The sequence below is a fragment of the Schistocerca nitens genome, chromosome 4, assembly GCF_023898315.1.
Source record: "Schistocerca nitens isolate TAMUIC-IGC-003100 chromosome 4, iqSchNite1.1, whole genome shotgun sequence".
NCBI classification, from domain to species: Eukaryota; Metazoa; Arthropoda; class Insecta; order Orthoptera; family Acrididae; genus Schistocerca; species Schistocerca nitens.
In genome coordinates, this window is record NC_064617.1 from 547,862,758 (window position 1) to 547,879,410 (window position 16,653).

General features: G+C 38.3%; 1 protein-coding gene across 4 annotated transcripts in view; it reads right to left on the minus strand.

The window, feature by feature from the left end:
* The window catches only part of LOC126253005 (copine-8-like), a 263,721-nt gene that overhangs the window by 70,353 nt on the left and 176,715 nt on the right, over window positions 1-16,653 (minus strand). For all 4 annotated transcript variants that reach the window (XM_049954056.1, XM_049954053.1, XM_049954054.1 and 1 more), the window contains exon 9: window positions 5,042-5,220. In XM_049954056.1, the coding sequence (XP_049810013.1) occupies window positions 5,042-5,220 (179 nt within the window). The remainder of the gene's footprint in view (window positions 1-5,041; window positions 5,221-16,653) is intronic.

Genomic DNA, 16,653 nt, shown 5'->3' on the forward strand with positions numbered 1-16,653 from the left:
TAGGAAATAATTGTATCTTTAATATAGGAGGGAAGTCTTTGTACTATGGGATACAGCTGTTGATCAGTTAAGGCAGATATGCATTTGGATGGTGTTTTGAAGCCAGAAACTATATGACAGCCAGGATGATTGGGTTTGTGGATCTTAGGAAGAAGGTAAAAGGTGTGGTGTGTGGTTTGGGTGGGATAAGAAGTTCTATGGATTGAGGTGTAAGTCTTTGTGAGGGGCCTGAGGTTTTTAGGAGGAACACATCCAATCCTGCTGCTGCTGATCCCTCCAAACAAGTCAGAGCACACCACTTGTCACACTGTATTATCCTGATCTTGAATGTATTAATCAGCTACTTAGACAAGGCCATGACTTCCTAAAATCAAGCCCAGAAGTGAGATGCATTCTGTCTGAGACTTTGCCCATCACACCTAGAATAGCTTTCGTCACCCTCACATTATCCGCAATATACTTATCAGACCCTATGCTCCTTCTGCACTCATCTCCCTACCCTATTTCTCCCACCCCTCTGTCCATCCCCGCAGCAAGACTTGCCCTATGCACCCTCCTACCACCACCTCTTTCGGCCCTGTACCTCGTAAAACACACACTATCAAAGGGAGGAGCCACTTGTGAAACGACAGCTGTTATATAAACACCCAGCTATCAGCTAGGATGAATGGGCATAAGCAGAGTGTTTATGTCAGCAACACACAATATCTTGTTGCAGAGCATGCTCTAAAACGTGACAGTCATGACCTCAGTGCCTGTGTCACTATATGTGCCATCTGGATTCTTCCCCTAGACACCTGTTTCTCAGTACTCCACAGATGGAAACTAGTGCTACAACATGTACTTGGTTCTGGGCACCATCCGGCCTTAATTTTTGTTAATTCCTTCCATCTCAGCATTGTTCACAGTAAGTACTCATTTCTTAACTGCACTTTAGTTTCCTACACCATTCATTTTCTGACCTGTCTATTTTTCCTGTACCCCCTCCCACCTCTGTTATATACAACGCACTTAGCTTTTCTGTCTTATTAACTTGTGCAGACTGTTTTATTAGTAATCCGTGTCTAGTATATTATCCTGTCTTCCACTTTAAGCTCTAAGGTTTTCAAATCTCATCTGGTGTAGTCCCCAACAATGCCTTTCCTCCTCATCACGCCCAGAAAGTCTCCCCTGACCTAGGGTTCTGGGTGACTTTTCTGAACTGTGTCCCTTCCCCTAAACCTCTCCAGTCCTTTTCCTTCACCCCACTTCCTTCCCCTTCAACTCTTCTGCCAGAAGAAGGAGCCATTGGCTCCAAAAACTTGTAAAAGTTAAAGCTTTTTGTGTGTGTGTTATCCTGCCGCTGCTTGGCGAGCAGATTTTTTACATGTCCATATACATACTTAGGGCAAGGAGACATGCCACTGTTGACCAAAACCTGGTACACTGAGAAGGCTAGGAGACAAATTTATTGTCATGCTAGGTATATCAGTCCCCCATTTGACAGAAAATGTGACCCTTTTGATGCACACTGTTCTATAATCTTTTTAGAACCTCCGAATGGAAAAGACAAACAATTTTTGTTGAGATGACAGTGACACCTTCTGATCACTTGGTGGTGGTTTGGTTTCAGGTTCATAACAATAGCACTATGACTACAATTTGTTCAAAATTAATTTAAGGTCTATAGTTACAAAGAAAGAAGTGGTATGAGGTTCATGAGGGAGGCAAAGCACAGATCAAGCAATGTTATGAAAACCGTAGCTGCAGCAGCCAGCTGTGGCTGATAAACTTACGTCCCCACTACAACAATACGTCATTGCTGAATTACGCTTCAGTTTCATGCAGCTTGATGCCCTGTGTGAACTTTTGTTGAGCACTGTGGTTTTGTTTGTTTACTTTTCTTACAGTCATAGACATTAACAGAGTATTTTATTTGTTTACATATTTTACAGTCATAGGTGTTAATGCAGTATTTTATTTGTTGTGCGTTACACTTCTGTACATTTTGACATGATAATAATATGGCCATTACAGCAGATGATACCAAATGAAGTTTATTTCAGTAATTCAGTCTTTACCTCACAAAAGAAATCCCTCTCACTATCGGAATATAATTACAGCAGTTGAGGTAGGTTCTTTTTTTGTATTGCTCTTCTTCGTTCACCAGCTTGCTTATGATAACATTTCTGCACATCAAATAACACTCAGAAATTAAATTTTTTGTTATCTTAGAAATAGGTAAGCTGCTCAAGATATATAACAACAGGTTAATTAAAAATCTAGCAATATTTCTCACAATAAAAGCTAATGGGTGCTGTTGAACTCTTGATCCAGAAGTGGTGCATTATGCATCAAATTAAATCCAAATTATCTCATGTTAGAACCTGTGACAGAGTTACAGTTTGGGCAGATGAAAATAAAGTTATTTTCTTAAGACTATGTTAAAATAAAAAAAGTTTCTAGAACAGTAAAAATTTAGCAATGTCATCAGGAAATGCATTCTCATAAAATTTCCCAGAGTTAACTTAAAATATTATTACTACAAACAAAACTAAATTTCAAAAATAGTGCACCTCTTCCAGGACACACTGTTGCCAGTTTCATCTTTGTGTACTGAATAACTTGTGAATCTGAATGAGCTGAATGAAAAAGTAAATTATGTGTGTGACCTTTGCAGGTTATAGCAACTATGAACCCCTGCCAAAGTGTCCGTCTCAAAGTAATTCTGAATGCAGTGTAGCCACCAGTAACGATCTTTGAAAAAAATTCTGGGTCAGTTTGAAGCTATTCTTTCAAATAACAGAATGACACCTTTTTTGCTAGTTAGTCAAAATCCAAGATACATTTTTCCCAGCATCCCTCCTCATTCCTAACTTATTGGTTAAAATTCAGTGAATCAAAACAGAACACAGTTAACTCTTATCTTTTGTTAAATGGTCCACTGGCACTTTTCAAGCAGAATTTCACAAATTTTTTAACATTTTCTTCTGTTTGGGCAGTTTTTGTAACATGTTGTTGTTTAGAAACAAGAAAGCCACCTCTATACTTGAGTTTTTTTCCCCAAAGTGTCACCTTTCTAGGCCATTTCCAACATCAGAACAGTTTCTGCAATGTTTAGAGCAGGTAGCTGCACAGTCACTTAAATCCACCATTTAAAAACCATGGAGAGAAAAGAAATTGGTGAGAAAGAAGAGGGGGGGGGGGGGGAGATATTGGCAGACAGTATTTCCTCAGGCATTAGTGAAGACCCAAGTGGTTACACAGCACGATGACCCTGGAGGGAGAAATGCAAACTACATGAGCTCCAGTCATACCTATACCTTTGAATCTCTCTCATAGACAATCTACACTCCCGTTTGCAAAAATTTTAAAGCCATGAATGAATCATCAGAAATGGTCTGTGTTGACATAAAAAATTAATTTATTAAAAAAACCCAACTTAATAAAATTTTATTTCTGTTGAAGCCACTGCACAGTATATCCTCCACATTGCATGGGGTCAAACTTTTGAATGAGTCCATGAGAAATGACAGTCCAGATATTTCTTCTTTATTGGCTACTGGGTTTTCAAGAACAACCTATAACTAACCAAAGCTCCAACGTGTTTGGGAAATGTATCGCTCCCTGGAAATTTATAGCCCTCAGTAGAAAAGAGAAGACAAGAAATTTGAAATATACGTTGCAATATTTAGATAATCGCACTCTCAGTGGAATACAACCACAGGAACTACTTTGGGAGGGACAACTTCCTTGATGTGCGAACTCTTACTGAATGTGCTCACAATCTGGAGTAGCCAGGGTCAACTACAATACTCACTGAAATCTTAGAATATAACTATGCGTCGAACCAGTATGCTTTATGAACCTCTGGGGCATAAAATGTCATATCAGCAGTTGTGCCCCATTGTCATTTCAGTACTCAAGAAGTAGCTCTACAGTTCGCCACCCTGCCATGCAAACTACGCCACTTGCCAGACTCAAACTTGACCAGTATCACTGTAGTAGGATTGTACTCCATACAGGTTGCAATTTCACTATGTGATAAAACAGAAGTTAACTCTCTGCTCCTGTTCAAATTGTTTAACCAGGTCATATTATTATTATTATTATTATTATTGTTCTCTTTTTTTCAACAGCATACACAACATTCATCATTTCCACATTAAATGACGATCACATGGAAAATTAATTTCTATGCAAAAGGGGTGAGTAGCTGGGAATTTACAATTCAAGACAATGGAGGTTACTGTGCATGCAAGTACACAACTTCCACAACTTTTTACAAAACTGCCTTATTTTTTGATACACTTGTTGCAGAGTGTGGCCACTGTGTAAAATAGCAACTATTACAAAAATTTCTGATTAGCAGTAAAAAAGTATCACAGTCATGAAAGATGCATTCTTTCTAATAGCCACATTAGACGTTTAAAACAAATCTTTGATCAATTTGGTAGGCACCAACTTTGCCCCTTATTGTTAGCAGTCTCAAATCCTGATATATAGACTACATATGCCCACTACCACTGAATCTGTTGCCACTTCTCCAACAAGAACCTCACAGATTAAACTGTGACTCAGTGCCACATTATACAGTGACCCCCCCCCTCCCACCTCAAAAAAGTCCCCCTCCCAAAATACCACAACTGCCTCAATTCTGTTAATTTTTAACAACGCCTACCATACTATACACACAAAGCTAATGAGTAAGTAATAATTACCCACATTCTTCACCAACAATATTCCCACAGAGTTTCCATGATTCATCATAACATCTTAGTTTCTGCACAGGCTATCATGTTTGTCCAAAAAAGTAACTTACATAGCCCATATTTGCTTGGAATATGTTGTATATTTCATTTCAGTTTTATGTTCCTTATTAAGTTGCAATTTTATTGAACAATACAGCAGTGTAAAAAAATGAAATGTGTTAAATTATGTAGAACATATTTGTTCTCTGAATGTCAATCTGATGGAAACCAAATATCTCACATCTTACCTCCTTAATAATTTAGTGATTATACTTTTCTTACATATAATGTTATTACGTTATAAAACTGACCTTTTTTGTTTGAAACATGTCTGTGATTACTCCGTCTGTGATTATTAACAGTATGAAATACTGTGAGCCATCACAGTATGTTTCTGCAAATTTTGAAACATGATTGATAACTGGGCTGAAGTTTGTTGGCCCATAGAGTTGAATTTGTCTAATACAACTCTTATAAGCTTCCAAAACACCTAAAAAATAACAGAAAAACAAATATAAATGCTACTTACAAAATAACGCCAATAAGTGACTCTATAAGGGTTCAACAATGGGTCACCAGCACTTCTTACTTTATTAGAATACCCACTGATGTAGTCTCGCAAGGTTGTAAGTATTATATCAGCACAAACCCAAAGGAATAAGTATTAACAGAAAAAAATGTAAATTTATTTTATATGAAAGTTATGGCAGTGGGAATTCCTTCGCAGAACTTAAATAATGGAAGGAGTAAATGTAATAACTCACCTTATAGTTTAGGCATTCAGTTGTCAATAGGCACATAAACAAGACTGAGAAACTGAGAACAGAAGACAGCAACAAAGGCTTGACAGCACAAGATACAGGATGGAGAGAGTCTTGTGGCATGTAGTGATGTAAATATGGTTTAAGAGAGTCCTTGGTGGTGGTGGTGGTGGTGGTGGTAATTAGCAGTGTACATCAAGATTAAGTAAGGGGTTTGTTAACAATCTGAATGATCAGCACAGTTTATTGTGTTGAATGTTTGGAGCTGACTATATGAAGACAAAGTGAACAGATAAATTTAATGAAGGACAATCTTATGGCTAACAATTTTCAAATACCTTACAACAGCACAAATTACTTGATAAATCAGATGTGAGTGTTGTCAGTTCTGTGGTTACTGAATGTTATGAAGGACTCAAAGAAATACTTGCACTTTTTAAATTATGTAGAATCTTCTGAAATAAAATAAATTTTCACGGAAACTAAAATTCATCAGTTTTGGTCTAAAAAACTGGAAAATTCAAATATATACACTATGTAAATACAGGATGGCTGAATAAGTACATTAACTCGACTGAACAATAATTATCCAAATAATTCTTCATACATTACTCATATATACTAATGACAAAAAATTAGATTAATTCAATAAAAAATTCACAAGTTGAAATTCTATGAGTTTCAAATGTATGTCATTATGTTACATACGTAGTCTGTTGCACTCGTGCCTGTCCTTTCATGTTGTTTTTCTTTTCAAAATTATCTTACAATCAGCACTGGTTCAGAAAACACTTATTATGTGAAACTCAACTGACCATCTCTTCAGTGCCACGGATAAGTGGTGATGGTGATGGTATGAATACATATTAAACATAAATACTTTCTTGAGACAATAAAGCAACGACAATGTGTGAGAGAGTTGGTACGGCCACATCTTGAGGACAGACTAGTGGCAAGACCTGTCCTTCCCAACTCACAACAACACTGCCTGTTCCACTGGTTTCATAAGTCGAGGCTGTTTCATAGTGCTCACTAGAAGGCTAACATTTAAGCAAGACTGATTTTATGAGTGTTGATGAACAGTTTAATACAATATGTTGCCAAATGGAAAATCACCTGAACTGTTTGTTTGGAGGATGAATAAGCGATTACTCCCCTCCATTACATTTTTATAAAAGAAAAAAACTATTGTTACAGTGCTAAAATTATAGCAAGCTTATATGGTTGGATGTTCAAAATGAAATTGACCAGACACCTTTTAAGATACGAAAATCACACAGACTTTTAGGGAAGGGAGAAGATGACACCTTAAGCTATAAAAAAATGAAAATAATAGTGCAATCATTATTAAAATGGTTGAGTTGTAGTTTTATCATTGGCTCCCCTAAAAGCTAAATTACGATCATTCCAAGAAATCATCACTTGATGAATGAGTCTCAACCACTTTAACAGTTTCATATCAGTAAATTCCAGTGGGGAACAAAACCACAGATGATTGTGTGCATGTTTACCTGCACATTAATGTATGTTTCCTCATAGTTTGGTAAAACTATAATCAGTCATGATTTAAAATGACAAATGAAAACTGAATTAGCTGAAGAAAAGAGTGAAAACTTCCCTCTACATAGTATTAGTATTGCAGTAGTAGTAGTAGTAGTAGTAGTAGTAGTAGTAGTAACAATAATAACAGCAGCAATTCTATATGTCTCAATGGGCTGGTGTAAGTCTTCCAATTAGTCACTTTGGTACTTGTGTGGATCTAACTAAATGTGATTACACTGGGGAAAGGGGAGTTAAAGCTTAACAGGAAATCTTAACTACATGTGTGTTATTTCTGGTACATCTTCACATCATTGACATATGAAGGCTAGGTTAAAGGCAGATTGAAATATTATGTGGGACAACAGGGATTCGATCCTGTGGCATTCCAGTTTTGAGGCACACACTTTAGTACTAAACCACCAGGTCCAACTTTGCTGGTACAAGTGGCTGACTGACCACCAATAAAAAATGGGGAAAAGAGTGAATGAGTTTGAGAATAAGTACAAACTAGTTAATACACGAACACATGCAGTTATATAGTGGGTGTTAAAATTAGTTGAAATAAAAACATAACAGTCTTTTTAAATTAAGAGAGACCTGTACAAGCTGTCAAGATTGTGAAACTATGATTCCGATAAAGATGGCTGGTTGGAAAATCATAAAGAATGAGCCAGTCAATATGATATACATTAAAATAAGCAATCCAATAACATAGGCAAGAGTCAGACAACATTCAAAACCTTAAAACCTTTTGCATACGTCTCATCATCATTTAAAACATGTGTTAAAAGAGCAAAATAAAATCCTGGATGCTTTTTTTAGTGCTAACCCTGATAAAGCCTATCCTCAGCTGGGTCAGCCCCTTCCAAACCAAAATCCTGGATCAACCACTGGGATAACAAACAGTAGTAAATTATTTCCACTCCTTGCTGCTATATCAGCATGTTCATTTAACTGGATTTCGACATACCCCGGTATCCAGCAGAATGTTACTTCCTTCCCTTGCATTTAAACTACGTGAATGTTGTCTTGAACTTTTTACATCACTTTGCTTGCTAGGTAAATTTGCTGTAGGGAACTTCAGGAATCACAGCTGGCAAAAACATTATTCTGTTAATTGCACCTCAAGATTGCTTTTAGGATTGCATAGAGCTTTGCACCAAAGACTGGTTTCAACATGAGGTAGAATCATAAAAACGATGTCAGGGGAAACTACTGAGGAGCTGACAGTATGATCCCACTTAGATCACTGTCAACAAGTCAAAATTGTGTACTCACTAAAAAGCAAAGAAAGGTTCCCTTACGAATAAAATGTGGTGTGCAGGATATGTTGTACTTTATCAAATTTAGAAACAACATGGGCCACACTACTAACAACAAAGAGTGCCTGTTCCAACCATGTGTTAAATCACTCAGGTCTGCCACAGTGAACTCAATAAGTTGCTCCCTCACTCTAATTTCAAACAGTTTGATAGCCTTTTTGCAATTTAAATGTATGTGTTCTGCTGAAGGATCTGCTGTGGGATTGATTGAACATTACATGCATGTTACACTACACATAACTTCTGTTAACTGAACCATGATGAATAAAACCACTTCCGCTGTATGATGAATCTTTATTTTTGATCCAATTAGTTTCATGGCTTTAGAGCAACATATGGCTCTAGTTGGTTCAGAAACAAAAATTTATATACAACTGAAGCATTCTCATTCATCATGGTTTAGTTACACAGCTGTGGATGTCCACAATACAACATTTGTTGCAATCGATGGCCTTACGAGGCAAAACTGTTTCTTTCTTTCTTTCTTAATTTGACCAAAGCACTAATCACTGCTCTAATGCCACGAAACTTGTTGGATCAGAAATAAGGATTTATCATACAGCTGAAGTGGTCTTACTTATCATGGTTCAACTCTACAGCTGCGGATGCCCACAATACAAAATTTGCTTCTGTTGACTGGACACTTCCTCCGCACAAAAGCAGGGGATAGATCTTGTCTTCAAGGTTATTGTCACGAATCTAATATCCTCATGGTGAACAGAGTCCCAGGTCTTTGCATAGGACAGTTATGCTGAGACACATACAGTATAGAGATGGGTCAGTTGTGACTGAATATTTCTCACTGAAGATGAGAACCAGGAACTTAAATAATTCCTAGAAACTAAGAATAGTATCCTCCCAATCATAGTTCAGGTTTATTACAAACATGATGTATATTATTAAAATTTATGTCTGCATATTTATTTAAAGCCTGCAATTTAGCCCAGAGTTTATTTAATGCTGGGGCTTTAGTCCACGGTTCTAGAATTCTAAATGTTAGAGACAGTTGTTGAGCAGTTCTCTTGAGACAAAGACAAGCAAAACATTGAAAAATCATCCACAGGATGTAGCAACAGGCAGAGCTCTAACTGTGGGCACTATACTGTTAATGGCTATTATAGAATGGGCAAGAAGCTCATGAGGAACACAGTTCTACTGGGTATGTTGGTTTAACAGACCGCCTCTGTAGCTGAGTGGTCAGCATGGCTGATTTCTTTGCAGAGGACCCGGGTTCGATTCCTGTTACTGCCATGGATTTTTCCTGGTGGGAGGACTGATACGGGGTGCACTCAGCCTCGTGAGGCTAACTGAGAAGCTAATCAACTGGTCAATAGCAGTTCAAAGATTGAAAACCTGACAATGACCAGGACAGTGATGTGCTGATGATATGCTGCTACAAAACACACTTGATGACGATACTGGCAGAGGATGACGTGGCATTCTGACCAAACCAGTTGGTTTGTCTAGGGCCTGAATGTACAACTTAACTATGTTGGTCTAATAATAAGAATGAACTGTTAATTCTAAATCCAAGATACTGTCTTAAGAGGAAGACTACACTACAGTGGAAAACGAACTCAGAAGCCCCATTCATACAGTTGTCAGATAATACTGTTTTGCAAAGTGATGTAATCGGCCTTTTGAATGCCAAAAAACTTTCCTATTAAGTGTTGCCAAAGCAAAGAAGACCCTTTTTATCACCTTACCCTGGGCAATTAAATTCTTGAATGTACAGTACCAATGAAAACAGTTCCAAAATTGACAGAAGTTCTCTGGCCTCCTAAATTATGTGTTTCGAGTCACAGATAATGGATATTCTGCCTCCCCCTTTATGTTAATTTTGGGGTCACTGGATGTAAAGCCTTATTGTGGTCTCTCTAATAATTCCCATCTGTATTGCAAGGTGGCATCTTGACTGGCACCGGATGTTATTTCTTGTTAGTATTTTGCTATTATGTGGGCTGCAGCCATTGGTTTAGTGATCAGAGCATTGCCCTGTACAACCACTGTGCACACATTACCTTTTCCAGTGACTCTTCTCACTGAGTCTCCAGCTCTCTCTGACAGTGCACCGAGCTTTGAGCGATGGGAAAGGCTGTGAGAATGTCAGCAGATGGATTGCAATGGAATTTTTGCAGTCCCACCTGCCTGTCCCTGCTGGCTAAACAGTACAATTTACTCTGCCACGGGACTGGCAGGCTGCCATATTTAATAAATAACTACAGGATCCAAGCATTGGCAGCTCTGTGGCTGATGGCAGTTTGCTGCAAAGTGTCCAGCAGTTACTGTTATACATCCTTTTAGGTGGTCGGGTGATGGGAGCTGATATATCAGTCAGGTGGATCTAAACTGAAAAGTGATCACTGGAGTGGGAGTTCTCTGCAGAGTGAAAGGTCAATGGCTGAGGATTATCCATGTCAGTGGTGAAGAGTATTGCTTTCCTGTATTGAGGAGGCAGACATTTTTTGACACAAGGGAAAAATTTGGAAATTTGTGGCAAGGTACTATGGGACCAAACTGCTGACGTCATCGGTCCCTCGGCCTAAATACTACTTAACCTAACTTACGCTAAAGACAACACACACACCCATGCCTAAGGGGGGACTCAAACCCCAGATGGGGGCAGCCGAGCGAACTGCGACATGGTGCCTTAGACTACATGGCTATCCTACGCGGCCACCTCGATGGACCTCTTCACTACTCAACCTTGGAGGAAGTGCACATAGGGGCCCACTGTATATGACTTACAGTGAAATATCTGAGGAGAAAGGAACTGAGGAGTTGTTAGGATACCATCATTATCCACAGGTTCACAAGTTGGGAGATACCAAGTGAACACAATTATTCATAATAGTCTGTACACATGAACAACTACAGCTTGAAGGTGAATGACAACGTTAGTAAGTACAGAATGGCACATACCATGGATGAATACTACTTCCACCTTCAACCTCTTACTACCACCTGTATTATAATTCACCCAGATAGTGTGCCCTTTTATGACAGGTTTTGTTCTCTCTTTACCACAACAAAGACAGTTCAACACTTTGGTCTAATTACCATGATCAAGTTTGATTTTCCTAATGCATTTCCAGATGGATTCTTTTTCAAACCCTCTTAGTTATGTAGGTGGGCACTCTAAAAGCCCACCCATATTGTTGACAGATTTGTTCTTGTGTTTATCAGGATCCAAAAATGTTTCCTGTATGGGCAAGCACCTATATATTCCACCCAGGTAGAGCCCCACCTATCTTGGTAAGCCTTATCAACTGAAGACTGTGAGGTTCTCACAGGGTGACTTCTAGTGACTATTTTGACTCAACTGTCAAGCACCCCCATTGGCACAAAGCACATCCTGAGATTGAGTATATATGTTTTTAAATATAGATTTGTGCCATCCTTGTGATCCAGGAGTTAAATGAAAGCTGCCACTCTGCAAAACACACATTTCACCATCACATTACATGGTGGTTGCTGAAGTATGTCAAGAGTTTACAGTGATATAGTACTGATGGGGCTGACCAGTTCACAGTTTGGAAACCCTGGGTTCGCCATTGCTGTACCCAACCATCACTGACAGAACCCCTGGGGACAGTACCAGTACTACAAAATCCAAGGACCTCCTGTTTTCCAATCAAGTGCTCCAAAAGAGTTGTAAACTCTCTGAGGAGCCATGGATAGAGCAAACCATGTTAATTAGTGATTTGGTACTTGTAAATTTTCAAAAAGTTTCTGATTCAGTACCACATTGACACTTTCTGAACAACACACATTCCTCTGAAATGTTTACCCAGCTTGTAGCATCGCTGAACTGATTGTCATAGTCTCTCCCTGGAAGCACTCTTGATCACCGCTAAGCTGAAAGTCTGAATGAGTGTAGGATGGCAATGGCTCAGAGATGTACACAAAATCGTGATTTAGACTGCACTAACACACAAATTTAGTCTTCAGTAAGTTCTATTAACCATTTTGTCAACTACAAAAATATATTGGGCACTGAAATAGATCAGCATCTACAACACCTAATAGTCCCAGACCAGTGGTTCAAAATGGCTCTGAGCACTATGGGACTCAACTGCTGTGGTCATAAGTCCCCTAGAACTTAGAACTACTTAAACCTAACTAACCTAAGGACAGCACACAACACCCAGCCATCACGAGGCAGAGAAAATCCCTGACCCCGCCGGGAATCGAACCCGGGAACCCGGGCGTGGGAAGCAAGAACGCTACCGCACGACCACGAGATGCGGGCCCAGACCAGTGGTACAAAACACAGTTCATATTTACATGAAAATGCCAATGTTCGCAATCAATACTGTAACAGTTTATCAAAGAAGATTACAATGGAGTATGATTATTTAAGTCCAGAATGAGCATCTCCGTGTCCAACAATCACTCGTTTCAATCGCAATATCCATCCAAGGACACATAATAAGACACTCACCCCTGTGAAAGAACGGTGCTGAATAGAATGTTGGTTTGCTGATAGTCCTACGCTTGTGGCCTGCACACCACATCCACTGAACGGCAACTATGTATATTTTGATTTGTGACTATTAATTCTGAATAAGAACTGATTCTCTATGGCATGTCAACATTCATTACAATGAGAATGAATTCAAACCATTATATAGTGCTTCTAAATTCTTGGTCCTCCAGTAACATTTACAGTTTCCATTTTCGTTTGCTGACATTAAAAATGTTTATGGTCGGAAAATGGGGGCTACTTATGAACTTGAATGCTAATTATCTCTTCAACTAAATAGTTTTTGATAATTCTAAGTGTTTAAAGGAAAGTGGGACTCCCCAGACTTTTTGGTGGTATGAGACACCTTTCTCAAATATACTGCTTAGGTCACATGGTTATGTATGTTGCGAATGTAGTACTAACATTAGTTAATTGGATTTTCTAATTATGAGACCTTAATCACAATTAATTACATCAGTGTAGGAAGAGCCACCAAAGTGATAATCTGAACAACAGACTGAATTGAAAGCAAATCTAAATAAGCTCTTGAGATTTTTTGCAAGTGCTGCACTGCAATAGATAAATGTATTGAAAACAGGATACTTTTTTAAAAATGTTATTTATGAGAGTGGGAAAAAAATAACAGACGAAGAAACCATCTGCTATGTCACAAGGTTTATGACTGGATCAAAAATTTTCTGATTGGTGTGGCACATCATGTTAATTGGATAGAGTGACATCTACTGACACTGAAGTAATTTCTGGTGTTCTCAAGAGGCATGTAAGGGGACCATGTTATACATTAATTAGTATTAGTATTGGTAGTAGATAATTTTTGAGCATTGTAATTATAAATGAGGAAGTTCTATCTGGTGAAAACTGCAGTAATATCCAGATCGTGAGAAAATATCAGACTGATGCAAATACTGCCAACTTGCTCTCAACGAAGACAAATGCAAATTTGTGCACTTCACGAAACATAGAAGTGTTGAGTCACAACTGGAGTTAAAACATGTCTTACATATACACAGATATATGAAATGGAATAAACACAAAGATCCACCAGCAACTAAAGCAAAAAGCACAATATGTTTCATTGGTACTACTTAAGTGTATGTGATATATTGGGTCACAGTAACAGGAAACATCAAGCATATAAAAAGAAGGTCAAAGGCTTGTTTGTCTGGTGAGAGAGAGTGACAGAAAGATTGAAAAATTTTCACTAACAGATACTTGAGTAGTCCAGTTGCAAAAGCAGCTAAGTCAGTTTTATAAGATTTCTGGGAAAATCTGAAAAACGTAGCCTTACTCTCACAGAAATATTACAACAGCGGTTGATGTCAAAAAAAAGGCGACCAAATCATAAATGTGTCTTATAATCCTACATTAACCCCTCATTAGTATCTTTATGTAAAATTTTGTACTTAGCCCATCTTGCAACCGAAGGGGCCAGTTAGCCACTTCTGCAACTGCATCAGCGGCCATGATGAAACACAGTCTGTTTCAAATCCCGCCAAAAATTAATTCCGGTGTTTATTTGGATATGTTGGTAAGATGGTAGACTACAGTAGTATACTAGAATAATGCGAAAGGAAGACAATTAAACAAAGTGCTGAAATACTTTTTTATTTTAAATATTTAAAAAGATTGAAATCTTTACATAAAAAACTAAACATGAACTACTACCAGGTACAATATTAATATTACTCAGATTTAATCACTGAATTCAGTCTTAACACCTGTCATGAAAGTGAGAAATCTTTGGAAACAAATCTTGGAAAAATGAAATATTGTAAAGAAACAATTACAAAGTAAAATGAAGTATACATTGTTTAAGCTATGTTTGGGGAATCGTCGTCATCTAAGAGCTCAAAATCAGGTCCTTCACCCTCGCCGTTTTGACATTCGTCTGTTTCCATGATCTGCTGCTCAAAAACATCAGTGCAGAATTTTATCTTTTCTTCCTCAGGCCTTGTCTCTCCCTGGTGTAGTTCTAAGAGCTGCCTGATGTCCATAATTTTGGCTTTTTTCAGTGGGATGCCTTTTGGAATCTCCTCAGGAAGAGTTTCTTTCATGATATGTTAGTCTCTTTTAAGAACAGATTTCGGCTCTCCACTTTCAAAACTGAAGATTGCTTCTCCTTGCACAAGACATAATTTTCTGTTTGCTGTTTTCGTCATGATAATTCTCTTCGACTTTTGAAACTGGAAGTGCCAGGATCCAGGAGCTTTGATGACGTCAGTGGTGATCTTCCAGTCTCTCACGTTGCAGTCGTCCAACCCCAAATTCACCACTGTGGCGAATTTTTCCATTATGCCAATGTATACTGCAGGGTTTTCGATTAGGCTCAGTTTTGAAAATTTTCTCTCCGTGTTTCCAAAAACTCTATCAGCGGGTATAAAAGAATGACTGACGATCGGGAACCACACTTCAACGTTCTCTATGTGTACTGGAGCAGCGTACAGGAGCCAGTGCATCAACATCCCAACCATCATTGTATTCTTGTTTTGCCACCGTATCCATCCAAAAAGAGGTGTAGTTTGGTGACACCATGCAAATTGGTGTTAAGCAGTTGATGATGAAGAGGTGAAGCAATATGATTCGACCCCTTTGCAAATTTTTTCTCCAGCCAAACATGCGAGGTCACATTGTCTTTGGTCTGACTGCTTATAGAGGAACCTTGGCAAACCATGAAATTATATAAGTACATCTCTCTGGAATAATAAGCCACCTGATCTGGGACTTTGAGGAGGACTACATTTTTCCAGCAGTCATAACTTAAAATTAGTTGACCTTCTATGTCTTCCTTGAGTCTTTCATAAAAAACATTGCTCTGAACTTAGTTAGCTGTAAGCTGATGTTCCAAACTTTTCTTTTTCATTGGCTGATTTTCCAAGGAAATCATGCTTTGTATGGACGAGCACGTAGAGCATGTTTCAATATAAGGTGCTCCAAAGGCAATATTAAAATTATTGCAGAATATTTTCTGGTAGTAGTCATACTTTACGTCCATATCAGGAGGTTTGTCACAGAGCATTTCCCACATTATTTTTACATTTAATTCACTGGGCAAATATTGGTGATGTAGCATTTTTTCTCTAGAATAGTGACTTTCAATCAGCTTGAATTATTCAATGTATCTGACAACTGCACTTTTCCTATCTTTGTACAACTTCGTTCTTCTGTCACCTCCTCTTCTTTCAGCAGTTGCAGGTGAGGAATTGTCCATTATACTCTGACAAATTTTGTTGAGTCTCATATTTTTGATCTGCAAAATCCCCATGACAGCCGCTCTGCAAATCCTTATGTTTATAGAAACTCCTTCATGTTTTTTTTGGGAGCACAATCTCTGTAGTTAGTTGCTTTCTTGATACTTTGTCTCCTGTAAGCCTAGATGTTCAAGAGATGACACAGTGACATGCTGTCAAATGTAGTTGCTCTGCCATTCTCAGTTATTTTGTTCGTAAAATTTTTGATGGGTCCATATTACGTCATGCATAGTGAATTCTTTACATTTCAGCTTTCCAGCAGGATGTTTACAGTTTGGCATCTGTGGAGACCCTTTCGGTTGGTATCTACAGATAAATGAAAATGAAAACCAACTGATAGTAGTTTTATGTCAATGCAATCAGAAGTTCAGTGTTTCTATTTCCAAGAAATGTGTTCTAGAAAAGGTTAGGTAATGTTGCTAGGTCATTAATTCCAACAACATTAAACCTGTATGTAGTAGTTGTTGTCTTCGGTCCAGAGACTGGTTTGATGCAGCTCTCCATGCTACTCTATCCTGTGCAAGCTTCTTCATCTCCCAGTACCTACTGCAACCTACATCC